The sequence below is a fragment of the Phyllobates terribilis genome, unplaced genomic scaffold (assembly GCF_046119375.1).
Source record: "Phyllobates terribilis strain yellow unplaced genomic scaffold, ASM4611937v1 Scaffold_5__5_contigs__length_657084704, whole genome shotgun sequence".
Taxonomy (NCBI): domain Eukaryota; kingdom Metazoa; phylum Chordata; class Amphibia; order Anura; family Dendrobatidae; genus Phyllobates; species Phyllobates terribilis.
The window spans coordinates 205,862,868-205,888,146 of record NW_027362765.1 but is presented as its reverse complement, the minus strand read 5'-3'; the positions used below and the strand labels follow the sequence as shown (position 1 = coordinate 205,888,146).

At 43.1% G+C, this 25,279-nt stretch overlaps 1 protein-coding gene across 4 annotated transcripts in view; it reads right to left on the bottom strand.

Moving 5' to 3' along the window:
- Positions 1-25,279, bottom strand: part of TOX2 (TOX high mobility group box family member 2) — a 146,052-nt gene that overhangs the window by 5,364 nt on the left and 115,409 nt on the right. For all 4 annotated transcript variants that reach the window (XM_073683744.1, XM_073683745.1, XM_073683746.1 and 1 more), the window contains 5 exons: positions 14,652-14,891; positions 13,598-13,825; positions 7,311-7,391; positions 6,438-6,833; positions 2,759-2,889 (listed from right to left, as the gene is read on the bottom strand). In XM_073683744.1, coding sequence (XP_073539845.1) covers positions 2,759-2,889; positions 6,438-6,833; positions 7,311-7,391; positions 13,598-13,825; positions 14,652-14,891 — 1,076 coding nt within the window. The remainder of the gene's footprint in view (positions 1-2,758; positions 2,890-6,437; positions 6,834-7,310; positions 7,392-13,597; positions 13,826-14,651; positions 14,892-25,279) is intronic.

Below are 25,279 nucleotides of genomic sequence, written 5' to 3'. Positions count from 1 at the left end.
GTGAGTCCGACCTAGTGTACTCTGAAGCAGAGGTTACCCGTGAGTCTCTACACCCCTCTGACCAGGCGGAGGACCGCCAGTTGTCTCCAGAACCCTTCGGGGTGCCACCTGGTGGTGAATGGACAGAGACTTTCCTATACTCGGTACCCGATACCTCGCCTGCTTCGTCCAGTGAGCCCGACCTAGTGTACTCTGAAGCAGATGTTTTCTCTGAGCCTCTGCACTCTTCTGACCCGGCGGGGGACCTCCAGTTGTTTCCTGAATCCTCCGGGGTACCACCAGATAACAAAGAGACAGTGACTTTTCCTCATTATGTACCTGATAACCCGTCTATTTCTTCCTGTAAGCTTGACAAGATGTACCTCGAAGCAGAGATTACCCTCAAGTCTCTGTCCCCCTCCAACCCAGTGAAGGACTTCCAGTTGTCTCCTGTACCCTCTGGGGTGCCACCTGAAAATATGTGGAGAGAGACTTCCTTGTGTGCTGTTCCTGGTACTCCACCCGTTTCGTCTGTTGCTGAGGATGGCTGGATAGGAGGTAGCATCCTAGCTAACCAGATGAGATCAGTTTTTCCTGTGGACAGTGGAAGTGATCTCCTTGAAGTGAACGACTGGTCCTCGAATTCCCTGCGGAAGATTCTGGCAGGCCTGAAGAAGAGGGGGCGTAAGGGGGGGGGTACTGTAACATACCTGGCGGCGTCCTTGCATGGTGGTCCATCTCCCACTGTGCAAGAGCGCGCACTTGATCTCCAGTCCAGAATGTCTCTCTGGCTTCCCTCCATGCTGTCTGTTTGTGTCTGCTTCTGCTGCTTAAGGGCGGCGCCCGATCACTTCCTGCTTTTTGTACCTGCTGTGGGTCACACCCCTTGTGCGTCCTCAGCCTATTGCTGTCTGTCACCTGGTATATAGCTCAGCTGCTCCCATCTATCCCTGCCTGAGCATAGTGTTTCTTTCAGTGTGTGCTTGCACTCTGAAGGTGCCAGGTCCCGTTCTTTGTCTCCTGCTTTGCGGTATCTGTTCCCGTGTCTGAACTGAGTCCTGTCTGTCTCCTGCCTTGCGGTTTCAGTTCCCGTGTCTGAACTGAGTCCTGTCTATGTCTCCTGCCTTGCGGTATCAGTTCCCGTGTCTGAACTGAGTCCTGTCTGTGTTCTCTTGTCTGCCTATCCTGGAGGCTGTATTTCCAGGCCTGTCTGAACACGCTCCTAGCCTGTTCCTCCCGCCTTCTAGGGGCTGATTATCTAGACCCGCTCTGGTATCTTGTCTGTCCTGTCTGAACACGCTCCTAGCCTGTTCCTCCTGCCTTCTAGGGGCCGATTACCTAGACCCGCTCCTGTATCTTGTCTGTCCTGTCTGAACACGCTCCTTGCCTGTTCATCCTGCCTCTCTGGGGGCCGTATTCCCAGACCCGCTCCTGTATTCCGCTGCAGTGTCGGTCTCCTCCATACACTCAGTTCCAGTCTGAACTCTCTCCTATCCTTTACCTGTTTTGCCTCTATGTCCGTTCCCTTCCTTTTTCTGCAGAGTCTGAACTCGTACCTAACTCCTGCTTGTTGTCTCTGTACTCCCGTTTGTGAGTTTGTGGTCCACTCGCTACTTCACTGCAAGTACCCTGTGGGTATCTGGCTCTGCCTTTCCCTTCCTGTCTGTTCCGTGTGAACAGAGCCCTGTCCCCCCTGCTCAGCCTTGCCTGCTCTGACTCCTTTGCTCACCGCTCCGGCGGTTCTAGCCTGCTCTGACTCCTTTGCTCACCGCTCCGGCGGTTCTAGCCTGCTCTGACTCCTTTGCTCACCGCTCCGGCGGTTCTAGCCTGCTCTGACTCCTTTGCTTACCGCTCCGGCGGTTCTAGCCTGCTCTGACTCCTTTGCTCGCTGCTCCGGCAGCCTTGCTCCGCTCTGACCCTTTTGCTCACTGCTCCGGCAGTCTCGCTCCGCTGTTATCCTTTTGCTCACTGCTCCGGCAGTCTTGCTCCACTCTTGCTCACCGCTCCAGGCGGTCTCGTCTTGCTCCACTCTTGCTCACTGCTCCGGCAGTCTCGCTCAGCTCTGACCCTTTGCTCACCGCTCCTGGCGGCCTTGTCCTGCTCTACTCTTGCTCACCGCTCCAGGCGGCTTTGTCCTGCCCTGTTCTCGCTCACCTCTCTGGGCGGCCTCACTCTGCTGTGTTTGTCCGCCACATCTGTGGTTCTGTTCCTGAGTCCCAGTGTGTACTGGGTCCTATCCCGCCAGTGTCCCTACCTGCTAGTGCCTCCCTGTCTGCACTCTAGCTGTGCTTGCCTGTACCCCTCTGCCTGTATTGTTCCTGAGTCCCAGTGTGTACTGGGTCCTATCCCGCCTGTGTTCCTACCTGCTAGTGCCTCCCTGTCTGCACTCTAGCTGTGCTTGCCTGTACCCCCCTGCCTGCATACCCGCCTGCCTGCATACCAGTTGTGCCAGCCTACCAGTCTGTTCCTGTATTCCCCTGTGTGGGTCAACAGCCGTGTCCGGGGTCTGTCCTGGAGTAGCACCTGGTCTCTCTGCTCGGTTCCTCCTTGGTGCACTGGCGTCGTATGCCGTCGTGCCACCTTGGTCGGATCGGGCAGATACTTAGTTACGCCCCTCCAGGCACTCTCCGGTTCATGGCACAGTGGAATCACTACATAAACACGCACACGCCAGTCAGTCCGGGCGTGTGCATAACACTTATAATACAAATCAGGTGTAGTCTGAATTTTCCTAACACTTTGGACACAGGCCGACCTTTGTGCTCTAAGGTGTACTCACCTGCAGTGGTTGATCCCACACTCTCTGCTGGGAAACTCATTGTCCCACTCTGTACTTCCAGGGGGATTGGAGGAAGCTGGGGATCGTGGGCCAACATTGCTAGGAAATTCTGATGGGAGATGGGAGAATTCCTTAAGATGATAGTGAAAAAACAAATGCAAAGCGTTAAAGTTGGGAGATACCAGGTCCATTGACAAAAAAGTAAGGAAGAAGACAGACTAATTGCAGACCTTCAGGTGGATTATTAAAATGGGACAGAGAAATGGAACTTCTAGGGCATATGTGCCAATTTGTCATATTGCCAAATATGTTGAGACAAATTGGTAATTAAAAGAGAAAAACATATGAGCTAGTAATAGATATGTTACTCTCCCTGGTGCCTGTAATACACTGGGAAGGACTACTGGAAATGCTCAGTTAGAGAGCTTGGAGGCACATGAGGGTCAGAACCAATGGATGGCGAACATTGCCCTAGAGAACCTTACGAAAATTAGCTTAAGGTACAGTAAGTAGGAGTATAATTCACAGACAGCAAAAGAAAGACATACCGTATATTCCGGCGTATAAGACGACTTTTGAAGACTGAAAAATCTTCTGTCTAGTCTGGGGTCGTCTTATACGCCGGTAATGCTTTTGAACTTTCAGAAATTGACATGCGGGGATACTCTGGGGGTGTTAATAAGCTGCCGTGGCCGTATCCCTGCCATGTCGGAGTTAATATAAGGTGGAGGGAGTTAAAATACGGCGGCGGTAGGTCCAGATAGTCAGCGCTTCTGTGCTGAAACTGACACATCGCTGCGTATTCCTAGCTCCGGACACAGCGCAGGGCTTCTGTGCCGACAGCTTTCACTTGTCACAGAAGCGCTGCGCTGTGTCCGGAGCTGGGAATTTCGCATCGCTTCTGTGACAATATATGAAAAGCCGGCAATTCAGCAGCGGCATAAGCCGGCACCCGACAATTTAGAATAGAAAGAATAGAGCATCACACATAGATTAGATAGATAGAAACATGTCAGTCACATATATATGAAGTACAGTGACAGTGTTGCTTACTGTACTTGTCATTTAGTGTAAAGGATTTATTAAAACAAATAATAGTGTTTTCATGCACCGTCTCTTTAAAAAAGCCGGCCGGCAATTCAGCATCTGTACCCGACAATTTATAACAGAAAGATAGAGCATCACACATAGATTAGATAGATAGAAACATGTCAGTCACATATATATGAAGTACAGTGACAGTGCTGGTTACTGTACTTGTCATCTAGTGTTAAAATAACGGATTTATTTAAAAAAAAATTGGCGTGGGGTTCCCCTTAATTTTAGGCTCTAGCGGAGGTTAAGCAGACGGCTGGGGCAGATGTTTGAAGCCTGGGAAGGGGGTAATACCCACGGAGCTTCCCAGGCTACTAATATCAGCCCCCAGCTGAATACATAGCCTTTACTAGCTATTAAAATGGGGGACCCCCCCAAAAAAATGACGTGGGGTCCCCCCTAATTTAATAGCTAGCAAAGGCTAGGCAGACAGCTGGGGGCTGATATTAATAGCCCAGGAAGGGAGCCATGAATATTGGCCCCCTCCCAGGCTAGAAACACCAGCCGTCAGCCGCCCCAGAAATGGCGCATTCATAGGATGCGCCAATTCTGGCACTTAGCCTCGCTCTTCCACGCTGCCCTGGTGCGGTGGCAGTGGGGTAATAGGGCTGGGGTTGATGTCAGCTTATAATGCCAGCTGACATCAAGCCCAGGTTAGAAATGGAGAGGCGTCTATAAGACACCCCCATTATTAACCCCATAGTAAAAGTTAAAAAAAACACAAACACCCAGAATAAAGTCCTTTAATTGAAATAAACACACAATTCTTTATTGTTCTAAATTAAACCATACTTACCATCACGCCCATTCCAGCTGAAGCCAACGATCTCCTGCAATAAAAGTAAAATAATAAACCAACATCATCCTTACCTTTCCATGGTTCCCAGGACAGCTTCAGCTCTGCTACATCGAGATGACAGGCTGGACCGCAGCAGAACGCTGCCATCCAGCCTGTCATCCCGCAGACACTGAGAAGCGCAGGCATGCTTGCGCTCCTCAGTGTCTCGCTGTGACGGCATCCAGATGAGCCGGCAATGAACTCAGCTCACCTCCTGGACGTCCGTCACTGACAGCGTGGGAAACTTCTACTGCGCATGCGGGGAGCAGGAGAATTTTCCCACGCTGTCAGTGACGTGCATGAGGTGAGCCGAGTTCATTGGACATGATCTCGGCTCATCTGGATGCCGTCACAGTCAGACACTGAGGAGCACAAGCATGCCTGCGCTTCTCAGTGTCTGCCGCATGGCAAGCTGAACGGCAGCGTTCTGCTGCGGTACAGCCTGTCATGTGAATGTAGCAGAGCTGGACCGGTCCTGGGAACCATGGAGAGGTAAGGATGAGGTTGCTTTATTATTTTACTTTTATTGCAGGAGATCGTTGGCTTCAGCTGGAATGGGCGTGATGGTAAGTATAGTTTAATTTAGAACATTAAAAAATTGTGTCTTTATTTCAATTAAAGGACTTTATTCTGGGTGTTTGTGTTTTTTTTAATTACTTTACTAGAAATTCATGGTGGTCATGTCTAATATTGGCGTGACCCCATGAATTTCGGGCTTAGGGCCAGCTGATAATGCCAAGCTGGCCTTAACCCCTTTATTACCCAGTGAGCCACCGCACCAGGGCCCTGGATGAGTTGGGTACAGCGCCAGAAGATGGCGCTTCTATGAACGCGCCATTTTCCGGGGTGGCTGCGGACTGCAATTTGCAGCGGGGGGGGGGCCAGAAAGCTTGGGCCTCCCTGCGCTGCAGATTCCAGCCCCCAGCTGCCTAGTTGTACCTGGCTGGACACAAAAATAGGGCGAAGCCCCACGTCTTTTTTTTTTTAATTATTTCATGAAATAATTAAAAAAAAAAGGGCTTCCCTATATTGTTGTGTCCGGCCAGGTACAAATAGGCAGCTGGTGGTTGGGGGCAGCCCGTTCCTGCCTGCTGTACCTGGCTGGACACAAAAATATGGCGAAGCCCACGTCAACATTTTTGGGAAAAATTAATTACAAAATTAATAATAATTTAGGGACTGCATCTTTATTAACCCCTCAATTGTCATTTAGTGTTAAAATAAAGGATTTTTTAAAAAGAAAATTGGCGTGGGATCCACCATCATTATAGTCTCTAGCGGAGGTTAAGCAGACGGCTGGGGCAGATGTTTGAAGTCTGGGAAGGGGGTAATACCCACGGAGCTTCCCAGGCTACTAATATCAGCCCCCAGCTGAATACCTAGCCTTTACTAGCTATTAGAATGGGGGACCCCCCAAAAAAATGACGTGGGGTCCCCCCTATTTTAATATGTTTATGAGTGACAGTTTTCCTGCTATATACCTGCATGTCATAAGAATTTAAATTAAAAAAGGACCATGTTAAATTCAAATCTGTTTTTTTAAAATTTTTACCGGTGTTTGGTATGCGTTGGAAAAGGGGTAGTCTTATACGGTGAATATATCCTAAACTCTATATTTTAACAGGAAAGTAGGGGGGTCGTCTTATACACCAGGTCGTCTTATACGCCGGAATATACGGTAGTTGACCATAAAAAACCTTAATGAATAAAAACTAAAAAAAAATCAGACAACATTAACTTCCTTACCTGTTGACCTGTGGGAGATGAACTCATAGGTGACTGTAGTCCAATGGATGGGGGAAGGATGGGTGGCTGTGGTACTTGCTGCATATTGAGGGATTGATTAAGAAGAGAGCTGGAGGGGTGGCGCAAGTGCTGGTGGAGGGGAGGGCTTATCTGAAAAGGTGGTGGAGGTGAGGCACTGATGCTGGGCAACATAGATTTGGCATTGAGGCTTCGGGAGAGACTTGGGTGAGGATGACTGCGGTAACTTGGCAGGTCTGCAGGGGACAGAAATGAAGCCAGGCCTGGATATGGTGATGAAGATTGTGGAGGCAGATTATACATGGACTGCTTTGGGAGAATCATTTTGGAGGGTTGACTGGGCTGGGAGTTTTTCGTCTCTCCTTGGTCAGTGTAGCTCTAGGGTAATAAAAGTAATAGAAACTTCAAATGAATGTTCAATAAATACACATATAGGGCTCATGTATAGAACATAATATCTACAATCTTGCAGATCACTATAGATAGTATGTTTAATTCATTTCTGTATGGGATTTTAAGCATAAAGTTCTCCTTTGTCTATGCTATCATATATATAGGAAGAAACAAAGTGGATTATTCTGTACTTTGTGTTTAGGAAGCAAGCATCGACCGCCATAAATAATATAACAGTGGTATAAATCCCAAATATAAAAACATTCTCATTACAGACCAAACAGAATGTACCTCATACCTTAAAAACGCTACAAATAAAAGTGCGTAATATAATTATAACAATGTTTATACGCCAAGTACAGTCTGTGATATTGAACTGGAACATAGTGTTTGCTTCTAAATAATGCAAGTTATTGGGGGAATTCCCTGGGGACTGACATTAATATTATTTCGGTCTGTTACCTTGGAAACCAGACTTGCTCTGTAGGCTGCAAGGGCCTTCAAATATTCCTTCTTGGCTGCCTCGGTCTTTCTCTTGTATGCCTGCAAAAAAACACAACCAGCCATTAGGAGAGGCAGATGTGTCCTAGATGCCTCCAACCTTGCTCCAGGGTGGAGTCACTTTAGTCTGGCTCCTATTGGCATTACATGGGTTATGTGTCCAGAATGCTCGGTATATCCAGATGCTTTCATTAAAGGGGTTTTTCACTTTCAGAAAAAGGGACCCCAAATGCTGTAAAATAGCTAAAATAAACTTAGAAGGAACTCGCTCTCCCCAGGCCCACCACTTGCTCCTCACTGCTGCTCGGGTCTCGAAGCTTTGGTGTAACGTTGACAACACGCATCCCCACTGTAGCCAATAACTTAGCTCAGCAGCTCGTTCTGGCTACCTCAAGTCCAACGGAAATCACTGAGCTCAGTGTATGGCTGCAGTGGGCAGGCACGCTGTCAATGTGATGTCTCCACTGCAGCCAAAACACAGACACTTGAGTAGCCGTGGCGAGCCAGCGCTGGATCCAGGGAGGGTGAGTACCGGCTCTGCTTGTTATATTAGCTATTTTACAGCATTCCTGAAAGTGAAAAACCCCTTAATATTGGAAAGCTATGGGAAACCTACTTGATTTCTTACAGGGAAGGCCAACAAAACACCTGAACAAATCTTATCATCTATGTACAAAGAATATAGACACGGACCAACAAATTTATAGCAAATTTTCTCCTAAGTGTTAGACTTTATTCTTACTCTGACAATTGGTTGTAGAAGTTTCTGTAACTCTCCCATTTATCTGAATGGTGCTTGCAAAAATTCTCAAGTTTGACATTAAAACATTTCCTTTTAGAGGTATATACACTGCTCAAAAAAATAAAGGGAACACTCAAATAACACATCCTAGATCTGAATGAATGAAATATTCTCATTGAATACTTTGTTCTGTACAAAGCTGAATGTGCTGACAACAAAATCACACAAAAATCATCAATGGAAATCAAATTTATTAACCAATGGAGGCCTGGATTTGGTGTCACCCCCAAAATTAAAGTGGAAAAACACACTACAGGCTGATCCAACTTTGATGTAATGTCCTTAACACAAGTCAAAATAAGGCTCAGTATTGTGTGTGGTCTCCACGTGTCTGTATGACCTCCCTACAATGCCTGGGCATGCTCCTGATGAGGTTGCGGATGGTCTCCTGTGGGATCTCCTCCCAGACCTGGACTAAAGCATCCGCCAACTCCTGGACAGTCTGTGGTGCAACGTGACGTTGGTGGATGGAGCGAAACATGATGTCTCAGATGTACTCAATCGGATTCAGGTCTGGGGAACGGGCGGGCCAGCCCATAGCTTCAATGCCTTCATCTTGCAGGAACTGCTGACACACTCCAGCCACATGAGGTCTGGCATTGTCCTGTATTAGGAGGAACCCGGGCCACCACACCAGCATATGGTCTCACAAGGGGTCTGAGGATCTCATCTCGGTACCTAATGGCAGTCAGGCTACCTCTGGCAAGCACATGGAGGGCTGTGCGGCCCTCCAAAGAAATGCCACTCCACACCATTACTGACCCACTACCAAACCGGTCATGCTGAAGGATGTTGCAGGCAGCAGATCGCTCTCCACAGCGTCTCCAGACTCTGTCACGTCTGTCACATGTGCTCACTGTGAACCTGCTTTTATCTGTGAAGAGCACAGGGGCGACTTTGCCAATTCTGGTGTTCTGTGGCAAATGTCAAGCGTCCTGCACGGTGTTGGGCTGTGAGCACAACCCCCATCTGTGAACGTCGTGCCCTCATACCACCCTCATGGAGTCGGTTTCTAACCGTTTGTGCAGACACATGCACATTTGGGGCCAGCTGGAGGTCATTTTGCAGGGCTCTGGCAGTGCTCCTCCTGTTCCTCCTTGTACAAAGGCGAAGGTAGCGGTCCTGCTGCTGGGTTGCTGCCCTCCTACGGCCCCCTCCACGTCTCCTGGTGTACTGGCCTGTCTACTGGTAGCACCTTCAGCCTCTGGACACTACGTTGACAGACACAGCAAACCTTCTTGCCACAGCTCGCATTGATGTGCCATCCTGGATGAGCTGCACTACCTGAGCAACTTCTGTGGATTGTAGAGTCCGTCTCATGCTACCACGAGTGTGAAAGCACAACCAACATTCAAAAGTGACCAAAACATCAGCAAGAAAGCATTGGTACTGAGATGTGGTCTGTGGTCCCCCCTGCAGAACCACTCCTTTATTGAGTGGGTCTTGATAATTGCCAATAATTTACATCTATTGTCTATTCCATTTGCACAACAGCATATGAAATTGATTGTCAATCAGTGTTGCTTCCTAAGTGGACAGTTTGATTTCACAGAAGTTTGATTTACTTGGAGTTATATTCTGTTGTGTAAGTGTTCCCTTTATTTTTTTGAGCAGTGTAGCTGGTTTCTTTTTGTAGCAGATTTGTTTTTCTGCAATAAATCTGATGTGTGTGGCTGTTTCCTTATAGTAAAGGCTGGTCTGTGGGATTAAAGTAAACCTGATTCTTTTTACTTTCCACTAATTTTATACCTATATGAGTTTTCCCCAAATCAAGCTATAAATACGACATGTGTTAATAAGAGTCTGATTGCTGGGGATCTCACTAGTGGGACATGATCACAGGAAATGTGGTGCCCCATCACCGCTTTATCCAAACAGGGGACCTAGGATCTTTTGATTATTGGGGTTGTCCATAGTCAAGGGTTTTAATTCTAGGAAAATCTATTTAAAAGAGCATCAGTGTTTCTGGGGAAAGGGGAAAAAAAATCAGACCCTATTTTACTAATCATGTATAACATGTATAATTACACTAGAGGGGTTCTAAAGGAGAGATAAAAAAAAATCTATAAAATATGTCATTGTATAAAAAATCATAAATACGTTTAATTAGCAATAGATGGCTGTTTTGTCTAGATTGGTATTTAAATATGAATGGCTACATGGCTACAGTTACATTATCAGAAACCCACTCTAGACTATGAGTAGGATGGCGTTGCGTGCAGCTCAACACCTGCGTTGGGGTGGTGTAATACTGTACTTTGTTCCTGGCGATAGTCGTGGACTTTTTGGAGACTGAGCTACATTGGTCTACTAGGCTTCTATTCCCACTAAAGGCCACCATTGTAAGAGTTTAGCAGCAAACCCTCTAAACCGAAGCCGAGGAGACTCGTCTACAGTGCCTACTGTCAGGAGATTGCTGCTTTCTACTGCTGTCATGCACTGCAGAGTGCAGTAAGGTTATTCTTCCCAAGAGAGTCCCCTAATTAGGTAACTGGCAAATAGCTCGCTAATATATGGATATATTTATAACTGGAGGTGAAATTTCAAACAGAGGTCCCAAAACTCATTAAAGGGACTGTTGCCATGTTATCTGACAGCGTCATAATGTAGGGGCAGAGAGCCTGATTCCAGAACTTGCTCAGCAGCTTGCTGTAGTTTCAATACAATCAGTGTTTTATCAGCAGGAGATTATCACTGCAGAACTAGGTGTCGACTGCAAGCTAGACCAGCTAACTAGCAGCTTGCTGACTATGTTCTATCCCGAACGGGTTCACCTTGTCGCTGGTGGGATAGCTTTCATACTATTTTTGATCAAAAACAGTGTTACTAAGAACCCTATTTTATTTAAATGCACTTGCTTTTTATTTATTTACAGCAGGGTTTATTTTCATTTTGCTTCTTGTAGGTTTTTCTGACTATGTACAGTGTACACAGAAAGCTGTCAATCAGTGGTGTGGGGCGGGGTTATACAGAGATCAGCATTCTGAGCACTGCTACATCTACAGCAGAGGAAACAGGAATTCTATGAAAACTGCACCAAGCAGTCTAGTAAATGTAGTAAATGACGCTTCCCTGGAATCAGTCCCTCTTTCCCTATATCATACAGCCCTCCGATTCCATAGCAAATATCTGCTGACAGATTCCCTTTAAGGTTGCAAGCCGCTTTTCAATTCAACAGGCCACTCTTAATATTCAAAGGAAAGTAACCTAATAAATATATGGCCAAGTGATACTTTCTCTAGTGTTAAGTGATATTCTGGAAATAGTTCTAGTAATGCTATGATGGTGCCACTAGCTCTCAACCTCTGCAAATTTACTTGCAGATAGCCCCCAAAAAATCAGAAGTTCCTTCTAGGCCAGGGGTTGCAGATGCCCCTTTTGCTTTTGGTGAGTTTTTGATGTTGCAGACTTTCTGCACCATTTCTGCATCTGTTAAGTGAAATAGGCTTTTTTTTTAAATGGGTCCTCACCAAAATCTCACCATGGGAAAGTAGCCTAAGGCCACATGCACACGTTGAGTATTTGATGAGTTTTTTACATCAGTATTTGTAAGCCAAAACCAGGTGAGGAACAATCAGAGGAAATTTATAATAGAAACACGTCACCACTTCTGCATTTATCACCCACTCCTGGTTTTGACTTACAAATACTGATGCAAAAAACTGACCAAATACTCAATGTGTGAACGTGGTCTTATAGTGCTGAAGAAACAGGAACCCAATATATCTAACAAGCGACTACGTTTTCTATACCATTGGTACAGTCATTACATTGTCCTACAGAATAGCAGAAGTCCCTGCAGAAGTTCTCACCACCATAAGGTAAGTAAATCTTGCTTCTTTCTTTGAATTGAAGGCTACTCCTGCAGTGTCTCATACGGTATAAACCCAATTCTGAAGGCAATCTCTTCACGGCTCGGACAAGTGTTTAATCCAGTTTTGCGATCTATCATTCCGTTTCTCTGAAATGAGGTATTTGTGAATGTGCTGCCATTCACCGCGCGTTATCTTATGGAGTGTGCGGCAATAATCCTATGAGCTCTTCGTCTTATGTTAACCTTTTAAGCATGAAATGCACGATCTGCACCAACAGTAACCACATCTGCCCATAGATTCCTGTAGGAAGCGCAGCTATAAAATGACAACTGTGATGCTACAGTGCAATGGATCAGTAAACAGCAAAGTATAGTATTATGTACCTGTGCCTGATCTATTTTAAAGGGAAGCTATCACTAGAAAATGACTTATTGTTTAAATGAGTTTTTGTGTGGCATGCATTTTTTAAAAAATTTGCAATGTTTTTTTCATATCAAAATCTTAGAAAAGAAATTAACCTCTTCACGACACATAATGTAAACTTACGTCATATGTCATGTCCCTGCCTTTGATGTGGACTCACACGCCGGGCCCTCACCTTTCCCATAAGATGATGGCTGAATTATTCAGCCATCATCTGCTCCTAAGGCCGCATTCACACATTGAGTATTTGGTCAGTATTTCACATCAGTATTAGTAAACCAAAACCAGGTGAGGAACATTCAGAGGAAAAGTATAATAGAAACTCGTCACCACTTCTGTATTTATCACCCACTCATGGTTTTGGCTTACACATACTGAGGTAAAAAACCTCACTAAATACTCAACGTGTGCACGTGGTCTAACAGCCGCAGATGGGGCTATCTCTGATAGCGGCATTTAACATGCGCCGGCAGGGGGGCGCGTCATTCCACGCACACATCGGCACACCTGGGGCACCGATGGGCTGCCCTGGCAGCCAGGGGTCTGCTGATGACCCCCGTGCCTGTCACTACGAATCTCCTGTGAAAGCTAGCCTGTAGCTCGCATTCATAGGAGACTATGATTTTAGCTATACACAGCAGTGCGGTGCTGAAACACTGCTATGTATAGCACAAGTGATCAGACGATCGCAGGTCCTCTAAGGGGATTAACAAATACAATAAAAAGTGAAGAAAAAAATGTTTTAAAAAATATGAAGAAAAAAAAATACAAAAGTTCAAATCCCTCCTCTTTTGCCCCATTAAAAATAAAGTCATGAAAAAAATACACATTTTGTATCGCTGCATTCGTAAAAGTCAGATCTACCAAAACATAAAATAAATGAACTTCATTGGTAAACAACGCAACGTTTGCTATTGCTGTAATAGGACTGACTTGAATAATCATGTTTCTGACATTTTCAGTACATGATGAGGTAAAATGAATGGTGTCATTCAAAATACAAATTATCCCAAAAATTACAAGCCCTCATACGGCTATGTCGATAGAATAATAAAGAAGTTATGCCTCGTGGAAGAAGAGGAGGACAAAATAAAAGCACAAAAATAAAAAATTGGCTGTTCCTGAAGGTGTTAAATCTCAAGAATATTCTCATCAATAAAAAAATTTTCTTAAGAGAAACTGTAATCCGCTAGGAAAAGCACACTCACTTGTTTCTGCTCTTCACCCAGGCTGTCCCACATAGAAGCAACAATTTTGGACACATCTCCAAATGTGGCATTGGGGTTCTGTCCTTTGATAGCTGCTTGTGTGTCCCTAAAAAATAGGGCATAGGCCGACACAGGTTTCTGGGGCTCATTTGGATCCTTCTTCTTCTTTTTCTTCTGGTTTTTTGGCTTTTTACCCAGGTCAGCAGAAGGTCGTTTCTCTCCAGCAACCTGCAAACAGACACATTTTTGTTCCATTGTGGCTTGTTAGCTGTTGAGAGTGGAGGCCTAAATACATAAGCTACATTTCTATGAATTAAATATTGTTTTACCATGAGAACATCTAGAAATATGCTGTTTATTCTGTTTCTGCATATCAACATCATACAAGGGATTCTTTTCTCTTTTTAAAGCGCCACTCCAGCATTTTTTCCTTTTGCCGCTCTGGAGTGGTGCTTCTAATCTAAGTTACCTGCACCTATCTTATACTCACCAGCCGCTGTCGTCACCTTCTATCAGCACCGCTCCGGTTTAATTCAGTAGGTTGTGACCTGCTGAATCGCTCCAGTGTTTGCTGAGTGAGCTGGAGGTCACTTTTCAGTGCAAGTCTATGAGACCCTCGTTCTCATAGACTTACGTTGAGAGCTTGTGACCGTTACTTCTGACTTCCGGTCAGTGGTCACAAGATGGCACCATGGCACCGATAAACAGTGAAGACAGTAGCGGGTAAGTATAAGACAAAGGTCAGGGACCTTCGATTAGTAGCACCACTCCAGCACTGAAAAAAATGCCCAAAAAACGCTGGAATGATGCTTAAAAACAGGGTTATCTTTGTGAGACTACCTCTTCAATACAAGACTAAATACAAATGGACACTGGCCAAATAAGAGCATTTTTTAACACCTAAATAATTCTAAATGTGTAGAACTAATGGCTGATTATTTGTAAAGGATTAGGATTAAGTGTGTGACCGTAACTTCTATATATATAAATATTTAGTTGATACTTAAATTCTGTCTATTTTACACTACTAGAAATTATATGTAGAACTATTTACCTTATAGTGGGAGTCCGTGTCCTCCTCCTGGGTGGAGCTCGAAGGTGAGGGTGTAGCCGATTTACTACCAGGTGGAGAAGGTGATCCGTGAGTAACTCCACTCCTCATTCCCATTTGGGAGATAAGCTGTGATTGGCTGAGTGCACTCATGTGACTGGGGAGCATTCCAGACCGGTTTATCAAGGAAACTTGATGATTGGGATCATAAGAGGATCCTTCAGAGTGGACCAGCTCCTGTATCTGAAGGGTAGAAATGAAAAAATATGAGTAATATTAAAAAAACAAAATAGAAATATACCTGTTTACCTGCATAAATATCATCATTCTCATAGTTGTTTTCATTGCACAGTACAATTGTGAGCATGTTCATTAATAACAATCAATATCAATGATCACTAGAATATTGGGGTTAAGAGAGTAACCCTAGAGGTCCATCCATGTAGCCATCTTTTGGATCCATATCGAATTGTATAATTAGCACCAACGATGGAATTGGATCCAGTCCTACTGGATCAAGAATGGGATGCTTGTGATACTTTAGGAAAGGCTTTTCTGATCAAGCATGATGAGATGCCATCCTGTTTTTGGCTCTAACTAGTGGTAGTATTATTCACCCTTTGGTATAATATAGATTGAGAAAGTTAATAAATTCAATATAAATCCTGATAACTCAGCCAATGGAACTAAAAGGCAATTTACTGCAACTACAAGGATTAGATAAAATATATCCTTTAAAGGGAATCTGTCAGGTTTTTGTTACCCCATCTGTGAACAGCATAATGAGGGGTAGAGACCCTGATTCCAGCAATGTATCCTGACCCATACCACTGATAGGCAGCTTTCTGCCCATGCGCAGTGTACACAGAAAGCTGCCAGTGTAACACAACCCCGGGAGAAGTATAGGCGAAACGGCGTTGGGTGTGGGGAGGATACAGCACCTGCTGCTCCTTTTTGGTGGTCCCTGATCTAGGTAATATACCATTTATTATCAACTTTCATTGATTGTTTACCACCTAGGATTACTTTTGCATTACTCAGGCATTTGCATATATAGGGATTTTTTGGTTTGTTTTCAATACAATTGACATTGCCCATGGCACTTTATATATATATATATATATATACATATATATATATATATATATATATATATATATATATATATATATATGCCATTCTTTCTTATATATTGATAATAGCAGGTTACAATAGTTCCATGCCATTTGCTTTTTTTGCATACATTGTTAAAGAGAGGGTGGCATATATAATTTTCTCCATTTATTATTTGGATTGTTGACATATCCTGTGTCCTCCCCTTTTTTGGTGGGTTTGAATGTATTCACGAATAATGATTATATTTTAATTTTTTGAGCTGGAATCTCTTTTTGTCTGACAGCCCTTTTTGACTGGCTGTTACAGACACAGGTAGCTTACCTCTATATATACCTTACCAGGATAACTCTATAGATTTGTTTGTAGTGTATATATTACAGTGTATACAGTTCATACAAATCACTTACATCACTATCATTTAATAATGACTGATGTAAATATGAAATAGACATCAGAGCAGTAATCAGTGGATGCTTTGCATAGGATATCATTGGGATCTAACTATGTGTTGTTCAGATGCCAAAATGTAATCTATGTGGTTTAACAGACAGTCTTTTACCCTATTGGGTAAAGGCAAAAAGTCATACAATCCAGTATTGGGAAACTTGCCGTCTTGTATTTCCATAATGAGAGTACAGTTATGTAGAAGTTAGTGTTTTCTAATGATTGTCCACAGTGTAATATATACATTACAAACAAATCTATAGAGTTACCCCAGTAAGGCACATATACAGTATATAGCGGTGTAGGACAGATAGTTACTGGGTTAAGTATATTTATTCCTACAGTGGTGGCCAAAAGTATTGGCACCCCTGCAATTCTGTCAGATAATTCTCAGTTTCTTCCTGAAAATGATTGCAATCACAAATTCTTTGGTATTATTATCTTCATTTGATTTGTCTTCAATGAAAAAACACAAAAAGAATTGTCCTAAAGCCAAATTGGATACAATTCCACACCAAACCTAAAAAAGGGAGTGGACAAAAGTATTGGCACTGTTTGAAAAATCATGTGATGCTTCTCTAATTCGTGTAATTAACAGCACCTGTAACTTACCTGTGGCACCTAACAGGTGTTGGCAATAACTAAATCACACTTGCAGCCAGTTAACATGGATTAAAGTTGACTCAACCTCTGTCCTGTGTCCTTGTGTGTACCACATTGAGCATGGAGAAAAGAAAGAAGACCAAAGAACTGTCTGAGGACTTGAGAAACCAAATTGTGAGGAAGCATGAGCAATCTCAAGGCTACAAGTCCATCTCCAAAGACCTGAATGTTCCTGTGTCTTCTGCGCAGTGTCATCAAGAAGTTTAAAGCCCATGGCACTGTGGCTAACCTCCCTAGATGTGGACGGAAAAGAAAAATTGACGAGAGATTTCAACGCAAGATTGTGCGGATGGTGGATAAAGAACCTCGACTAACATCCAAACAAGTTCAAGCTGCCCTGCAGTCCGAGGGTACAACAGTGTCAACCTGTACTATCCGTCGGCGTCTGAATAAAAAGGGACTGTATGGTAGGATACCCAGGAAGACCCCACTTTTTACCCCGAGACATAAAAAAGTCAGGCTGGAGTTTGCCAAAACTTACCTGAGAAAGCCTAAAACGTTTTGGAAGAATGTTCTCTGGTCAGATGAGACAAAAGTAGAGGTTTTTGGGAAAAAGCATCAACATAGAGTGTACAGGAAAAAAAAAGAGGCATTCAAAGAAAAGAACATGGTCCCTACAGTCAAACATGGTGGAGGTTCCCTGATGTTTTGGGGTTGCTTTGCTGCCTCTGGCACTGGACTGCTTGACCGTGTGCATGGCATTATGAAGTCTGAAGACTACCAACAAATTTTGCAGCATAATGTAGGGCCCAGTGTGAGAAAGCTGGGTTTCCCTCAGAAGTCATGGTTCTTCCAGCAGGGCAATGACCCAAAACACACTTGCAAAAGCACTATAAAATGGTTTGAGAGAAAGCACTGGAGACTTCTAAGGTGGCCAGCAATGAGTCCAGACCTGAATCCCATATAACACCTGTGGAGAGATCTCAAAATGAAAGTTTGGAGAAGGCACCCTTCAAATATCAGGGACCTGGAGCAGTTTGCCAAAGAAGAATGGTCTACAATTCCAGCAGAGCATTGTAAGAAACTCATTGATGGTTACCGGAAGCGGTTGTTCGCAGTTATTTTGGCTAAAGGTTGTGCAACCAATTATTAGGCTGAGAGTGCCAATACTTTTGTCTGGCCCATTTTTGGAGTTTTGTGTGAAATGATCAATGATTTGATTTTTGCTTCATTCTCTTTTGTGTTTTTTCCTTGCAAGCAACTTAAATGAAGATAATAATACCAAAGAATTTGTGATTGCAATCATTTTCAGGAAGAAACTGAGTATTATCTGACAGAATTGCAGGGGTGCCAATACGTTTGGCCACCACTGTATGTAAATGAGACCCCATTTTATTTATAAATTAAATCACCATCTGTTGAACTGCCCCAATTTAGACTAGAGAAACGCGTTGAGACAATGATTTAGAGAAATGCAAAAAATATTTGGAAGCTATTTTATCTAATCCAGTGACAGGACTGCTTTTAGAATCAACTTTGTGGATTTGATGCCTTATTTATTTGCTGTTTTGTTATGTATATAATTTGCTATCAATGATTAAATCTTATATTTTATTTATTTAAATAATTATTTTACTCATATATATAGTGCCATTGATTTGTAAAGTGCTTTACAAACATAATCACTATATTATTTTTTTTCGTCTTTGTAATTTCAGGAATTACACATTGGGCAAGTTATCGGCAAAACTATTAAGACTTGTCCTAATTTCTGCTAATGATATTTACTAGAAGTTTACATATATATGTAAAGTTCTGGTAAATGCCACTTACTGACATAATCCATCTCTATCAACTCACATACTGCATGCGTCGTGGAATCATGTCTTTAATTATCAATTAACAACTCATTAGCAGCTTGATTGAGCCACAAAATGATGTGAAGTGAGGGAATCATACACAATCCTGCTGATTAGTGTCATTAACGGGGGATGGTCTTAAACTGTCATTAAATGACAGCATGGTGTACGAGATGTTACCACTATTCCTAAAGACACATGCATGTCTTCTGACTATAGACTTATCTGAGATATCTGGACATTATATTGTGACAATTTTATCTCATCCAAAATCTATTGTGATTGGTAATACATCCATATATATGAGTGGTTCATGGAGTCCCAATGGGTCCATTTTCTTCTCTATGGTGCTTTCTTGGTGGTGGTTCATGGAGTCCCAATGGGTCCATTTTCTTCTCTATGGTGCTTTCTTGGTGGTGGCTCATGGAGTCCCAATGGGTCCATTTTCTTCTCTATGGTGCTTTCCGGGTGGTGGTTCATGGAGTCCCAGTGGGTCCATTTTCTTCTCTATGGTGCTTTCTTGGTGGTGGTTCATGGAGTCCCAATAAGTCCATTTTCTTCTCTATGGTGCTTTCTTGGTGGTGGTTCATGGAGTCCCAATAAGTCCATTTTCTTCTCTTATGGTGCTTTCTTGGTGGTGATTCCTTGAGTCCCAATAGGTCCATTTTCTTCTCTATGGTGCTTTCTTGGTGGTGGTTCATGGAGTCCCAATAACTCCATTTTCTCCTCTATAATGCTTTCTTGGTGGTGGTTCATGGAGTCCCAATGGGTCCATTTTCTTCTCTATGGTGCTTTCTTGGTGGTGGTTCATGGAGTCCCAATGGGTCCATTTTCTTCTCTATGGTGCTTTCTTGGTGGTGGTTCATGGAGTCCCAATGGGTCCATTTTCTTCTCTATGGTGCTTTCCGGGTGGTGGTTCATGGAGTCCCAGTGGGTCCATTTTCTTCTCTATGGTGCTTTCTTGGTGGTGGTTCATGGAGTCCCAATAAGTCCATTTTCTTCTCTATGGTGCTTTCTTGGTGGTGGTTCATGGAGTCCCAATAAGTCCATTTTCTTCTCTTATGGTGCTTTCTTGGTGGTGATTCCTTGAGTCCCAATAGGTCCATTTTCTTCTCTATGGTGCTTTCTTGGTGGTGGTTCATGGAGTCCCAATAAGTCCATTTTCTCCTCTATAGTGCTTTCTTGGTGGTGGTTCATGAAGTCCTAATGGGTCCATTTTATTCTCTATGGTGCTTTCTTGGTGGTGGTTAATGGAGTCACAATAAGTCCATTTTCTTCTCTATAGTGCTTTCTTGGTGGTGGTTCATGGAGTCCCAATAGGTCCATTTTCTTCTCTATAGTGCTTTCTTGGTGGTGGTTCAGGAAGTCCTAATGGGTCCATTTTCTTCTCTATGGTGCTTTCTTGGTGGTGGTTCATGGAGTCCCAATGGGTCCATTTTCTTCTCTATGGTGCTTTCCTGGTGGTGGTTCATGGAGTCCCAGTGGGTCCATTTTCTTCTCTATGGTGCTTTCTTGGTGGTGATTCATTGAGTCTCAACAGGTCCATTTTCTTCTCTATGGTGCTTTCTTGGTGGTGTTTCATCAAGTCCCAATAAGTCCATTTTCTACTCTATAGTGCTTTCTTGGTGGTGGTTCATCAAGTCCTAATGGGTCCATTTTCTTCTCTATGGTGCTTTCTTGGTGGTGGTTCATGGAGTCCCAATAAGTCCATTTTCTTCTCTATAGTGTTTTCTTGGTGGTGGTTCATGGAGTCCCAATATGTCCATTTTATTCTCTATAGTGCTTTCTTGGCGGTGGTTCATGAAGTCCTAATAGGTCCATTTTTTTGTCTATGGTGCTTTCTTGGTGGTGGTTCATGAAGTCCTAATGGGTCCATTTTCTTCTCTATGGTGCTTTCTTGGTGGTGGTTCATGAAGTCCTAATGGGTCCATTTTCTTCTCTATGGTGCTTTCTTGGTGGTGGTTCATAGAGTCCCAATAAGTCCATTTTCTTCTCTATGGTACTTTCTTGGTGGTGGTTCATGGAGTACCAATGGGTCCATTTTCTTCTCTATGGTGCTTTCCTGGTGGTGGTTCATGAAGTCCCAGTGGGTCCATTTTCTTCTCTATCGTGCTTTCTTGGTGGTGGTTCATCGAGTCCCAATAAGTCCATTTTCTTCTCTATGGTACTTTCTTGGTGGTGGTTCATCGAGTCCCAATAAGTCCATTTTCTTCTCTATGGTACTTTCTTGGTGGTGGTTCATGGAGCCCCAATGGGTCCATTTTCTTCTCTATGGTGCTTTCTTGGTGGTGGTTCATGGAGTCCCAATGGGTCCATTTTCTTCTCTATGGTGCTTTCCTGGTGGTGGTTCATGGAGTCCCAGTGGGTCCATTTTCTTCTCTATGGTGCTTTTTTGGTGGTGATTCATTGAGTCTCAATAGGTCCATTTTCTTCTCTATGGTGCTTTCTTGGTGGTGGTTCATCGAGTCCCAATAAGTCAATTTTCTTCTCTATAGTGCTTTCTTGGTGGTGGTTCATGAAGTCCTAATGGGTCCATTTTCTTCTCTATGGTGCTTTCTTGGTGGTGGTTCATGGAGTCCCAATAAGTCCATTTTCTTCTCTATAGTGTTTTCTTGGTGGTGGTTCATGGAGTCCCAATAGGTCCATTTTATTCTCTATAGTGCTTTCTTGGTGGTGGTTCATGAAGTCCTAATAGGTCCATTTTTTTCTCTATGGTGCTTTCTTGGTGGTGGTTCATGAAGTCCTAATGGGTCCATTTTCTTCTCTATGGAGCTTTCTTGGTGGTGGTTCATAGAGTCCCAATAAGTCCATTTTCTTCTCTATGGTACTTTCTTGGTGGTGGTTCATGGAGCCCCAATGGGTCCATTTTCTTCTCTATGGTGCCTTCTTGGTGGATGTTCATGGAGTCCCAATGGGTCCACTTTCTCCTCTAATGTGCTTTCTTGAGACACCACAATCTCCAAACACCAAAATCTGTAGCAGTGACTCCAGCTACAACGTGCCATTAATATTACAGTTGTTTTATTAAAGAGATATTCCAGGAATTTAATATCGATGACCTATCCTTACGTTAGACCCTCACCATACTGATATTGAAGATCTAACTCCCAGTCCCCTACTTATCAGTTGATTTAAGGTGCCATAGAAAACCAGAAGTGACAAAGCTCTGTGTGAAGTGGCTGCATGCTTAATCTAACTGCTCATATGTCCAGTTATTCATGGCCACTACATAATTTGTGGAGCTGTGCTAGTCCTGGTGCACTGCGGGATCTTCAATCAGCTGATAGATTGGGGTGTCAGGATCAGGAGTCAGACCCCTACTAATGTGGTATTGATGACCTATCATGAGGATTGATCAGTATTAAAGTCTTGGAAAAACCCATTTGAGTGCCAGTGGGTTCTTTGTGTCCCTAGTATGACTGCTGCCCCTATACTTCCTATAGCTACACTCCTGGAAACATAGATATTTCTGGATACATTGTGTTTATTACTGCACAGCTATCAAGCATGGTTCATTTTTCAGTGACTAAAAACATAAATATCACTTTAACAAAAGGTCAGAAATGGCAAAATTGTGGCTTTTGTTGTCTTCTTCCATTGGTTAAAATTGAAACTAGAGAAGGGGCTTTACTCATCTAAATGTATACATACCTTAAAAAATGAAACATTCTATCAAGAACAAGGTTACAAATTAGTTTATCTGCAGTGAACAATTCTTATTTTTTAGTACACTGCTTATTGTTAATGTTTAATGTTCTATATGGCTAAATAATAACTACATTTTCTTTTTGTCATTTAACTATGCTCCAAGAACTGCAAAGTTATGGATTTTTGGAATATACTTTATTGGGTTATGTTCAAACTTCTGTTCTTACATTCCATTTTAGGAACAAATGAAATAATGTGAAAAACGGTGGCATAACTGATCGGCTGCATTGATTATTTAGGGATCTGTCTGGGCTTTGCTATGTGTCCACTATTAGAATGGAAGAATAAACTCTCTATGATCACTCTTTCATCCTTTCTCCCCCAAATTCTATGCTGCAATGCTGTATTAATGATCTGCTTATTCTCTTTTCAGAATCTGTTTTCAACTGCTGCTTGGCAATATCGGTATACCATATACAAATAGCTTATGTTTGAGTCCAGGGGCGGAGAGGCTAAGAGATGGAAAGTCCCGTACACAGACTGAATATATAGTAGTTTACTGATATAGCAGAGCAGCAGTTAAAAGAACTTCTAAAGGAGCATACATTGGACATTGAAACAGCATTGCAGCATAGTGTTTGGGAGAGAAATAAGCAAACTAATAAATGTATTAACTTTTTTACAAAAAAATCAGAACTTTTCACTGTCTGGAAGATAATGAAATAAAAGAAGATTTTAGTTATTCTTTCACAACATTCCATTTAGTTTGTTTCTATTTTTTTAAGGTGATCTCAAAAAGAACTTGTTATCTATTTTATATTTTGCTATTTGACTATTTGAAGTTATCAGAAAATACATTAAAAAGTGCAATAAATGTATTAAGAGGTGACAAATTTGTTAAGTGCCCTTTGCATTTTACAGCAGTGTATTTTTTTACTAGTATGCCATTCTTACAGTGAATCTGTCAGCAGGTTTTTGCTAAACCATCTGTGAACAGCACGAAGCAAGGGCAGAGACCCTGATTTCAGCAATGTATCACTTATGGGGCTGATTGCTGCAGTTTTGATAAAATCCCTGTTTTATCTGCTGCAGATCTACTAGTTCTCTGAATGCTGAGCTCTGCATAACCCCGCCCACACCTCTGATTGGCAGCTTTCTGTGTACATGGTGCATAGGCAGAAAGCTTTCTGTCACTAGTGGGGGGCGGGGTTATACGGAGTTCATGAACATAGAGGACTACATGGCAGCAGGTTTACAAGTCCTGCAGTGATAATCTCCTGCCGATAAAACTGTGATTTGATCTAAACTACATCAAGCAGCCCAATAAGTGACACATTTCCGAAATCAGGGGCTTTGTCACTACATTATGCTGCTTTCAGATTAAGTGGCAAAAATATTGTGAGAGATTCCCTTGAAGTAAATGTACATCTACGTATTATTTGTCCATGTTAATGCAAGGTGGTAGTATATGGCAGTCCAAATTCATCAGAAGTCTCGGTTCACTTTAGCTTCCCTTACAGTCCATGGAAACCTCTGCTGTGAAGTGGTCATCATAAATCTACATGAAACTTCTGATTCTTCTATATCATCATGTGACAGTGACCAATTGCGTTGATGAGTAATTAAAGAGCTTTTCTATAGCTTTAACCAATCAATGGATGTGACTGGATGTCCAAGTCTTAGATAAGGTCTCATTAAAGGGGTTGTGCGGTACTTTAAATTACCCCCCCATGTATCCCACCCCAGGTCCCTAAGCCCTTTTGTAAATACCTCATGTTGATGATAATGCCTGTGAGCGGCGCTATCGGTGGCCGTTCACAGGCATCACGTGACCCCGCGCTGACGGTAACCCCACCCACAGCCGAGCATCCACCTGGAACCAGGAAGAAAAAGACCCCCGACTGATGCCACCACTTGTCATGACGTCAGCAGATGTCAGAGCCGGCTGCAGCCGGGGGTCACGTGATGCCTGTGAGCGGCCACCGATAGTACCGCTCACAGGCATTATCTGCAATGGAAAGTATTTACAAATGTCTTAGGGACCTGGGGGGATACATGGGGGGATAATCTAAAGTACCACACAACCCCTTTAACTGTCAACCCAGCCCTAAGTCAATTGTATGATCAATGATCTTCAGATTTCCTGGAAATGAGAATATTTTTTTCCATATTATTTAATCCTTAATTTACAGAAGTGACTATATGAATATGAAGCCTTCTTGATTGAAATACTTATATGGACTAAAATTGATTGAAATCTCCAATCTCGTTAATTCGTCTCGCTATGAGTGGCTTGGATATAGCAATTTTTATAATATTTATATAGCAATTTTCCCGCTCCAAGTTCCTGGTGTAATAGAGATTTCTTGCGTAGACGCCGGAGCTGTCTCTGTGTGCAGAGTAATGTCTGCTTACACACAGGTGCCCAGCTGCTATTGTTAAACCAGCAAGCATTTAATTGAAACAAACGACCATAATAATGGTACATTATCTCTGCAGGCTTGAAGCCATAACAGTTTTAATTATTGAGTTAAGAGTCAAACTAATTTATCCGTTAAAATAACAGAAGCGCCTTTGCTCGCTCTGATCAGCTTATTAGAAGTGGGAATATCAGGGGAACAGCAGGACAAGACTGTGAGACAAACAGGGACTTGTTCCTCCATTCATGAGATGCATGATTTCCAGGACGGAGAATGATTATATTAGCTGGGTTAATACTGGCGCCTGCTGTCTAGGCCTGATAAAGCACACCATGACCCAGGTTTAGAGGTGCAGCTGCGCGGACCCAGGACATGGCGCAAGTAATGATGCTGTATTGTTTGATCTGTATAATCTGTAGTCACTATATTCATTATAGTAATAACAGTGAGTGTCATGGAGGATGCGGCCCATTTCAGGTGCTGCTTAGCACCTCCACACTCCTAAAAACCTTGAATATCTCAAGTATATTTTCAATGTTTG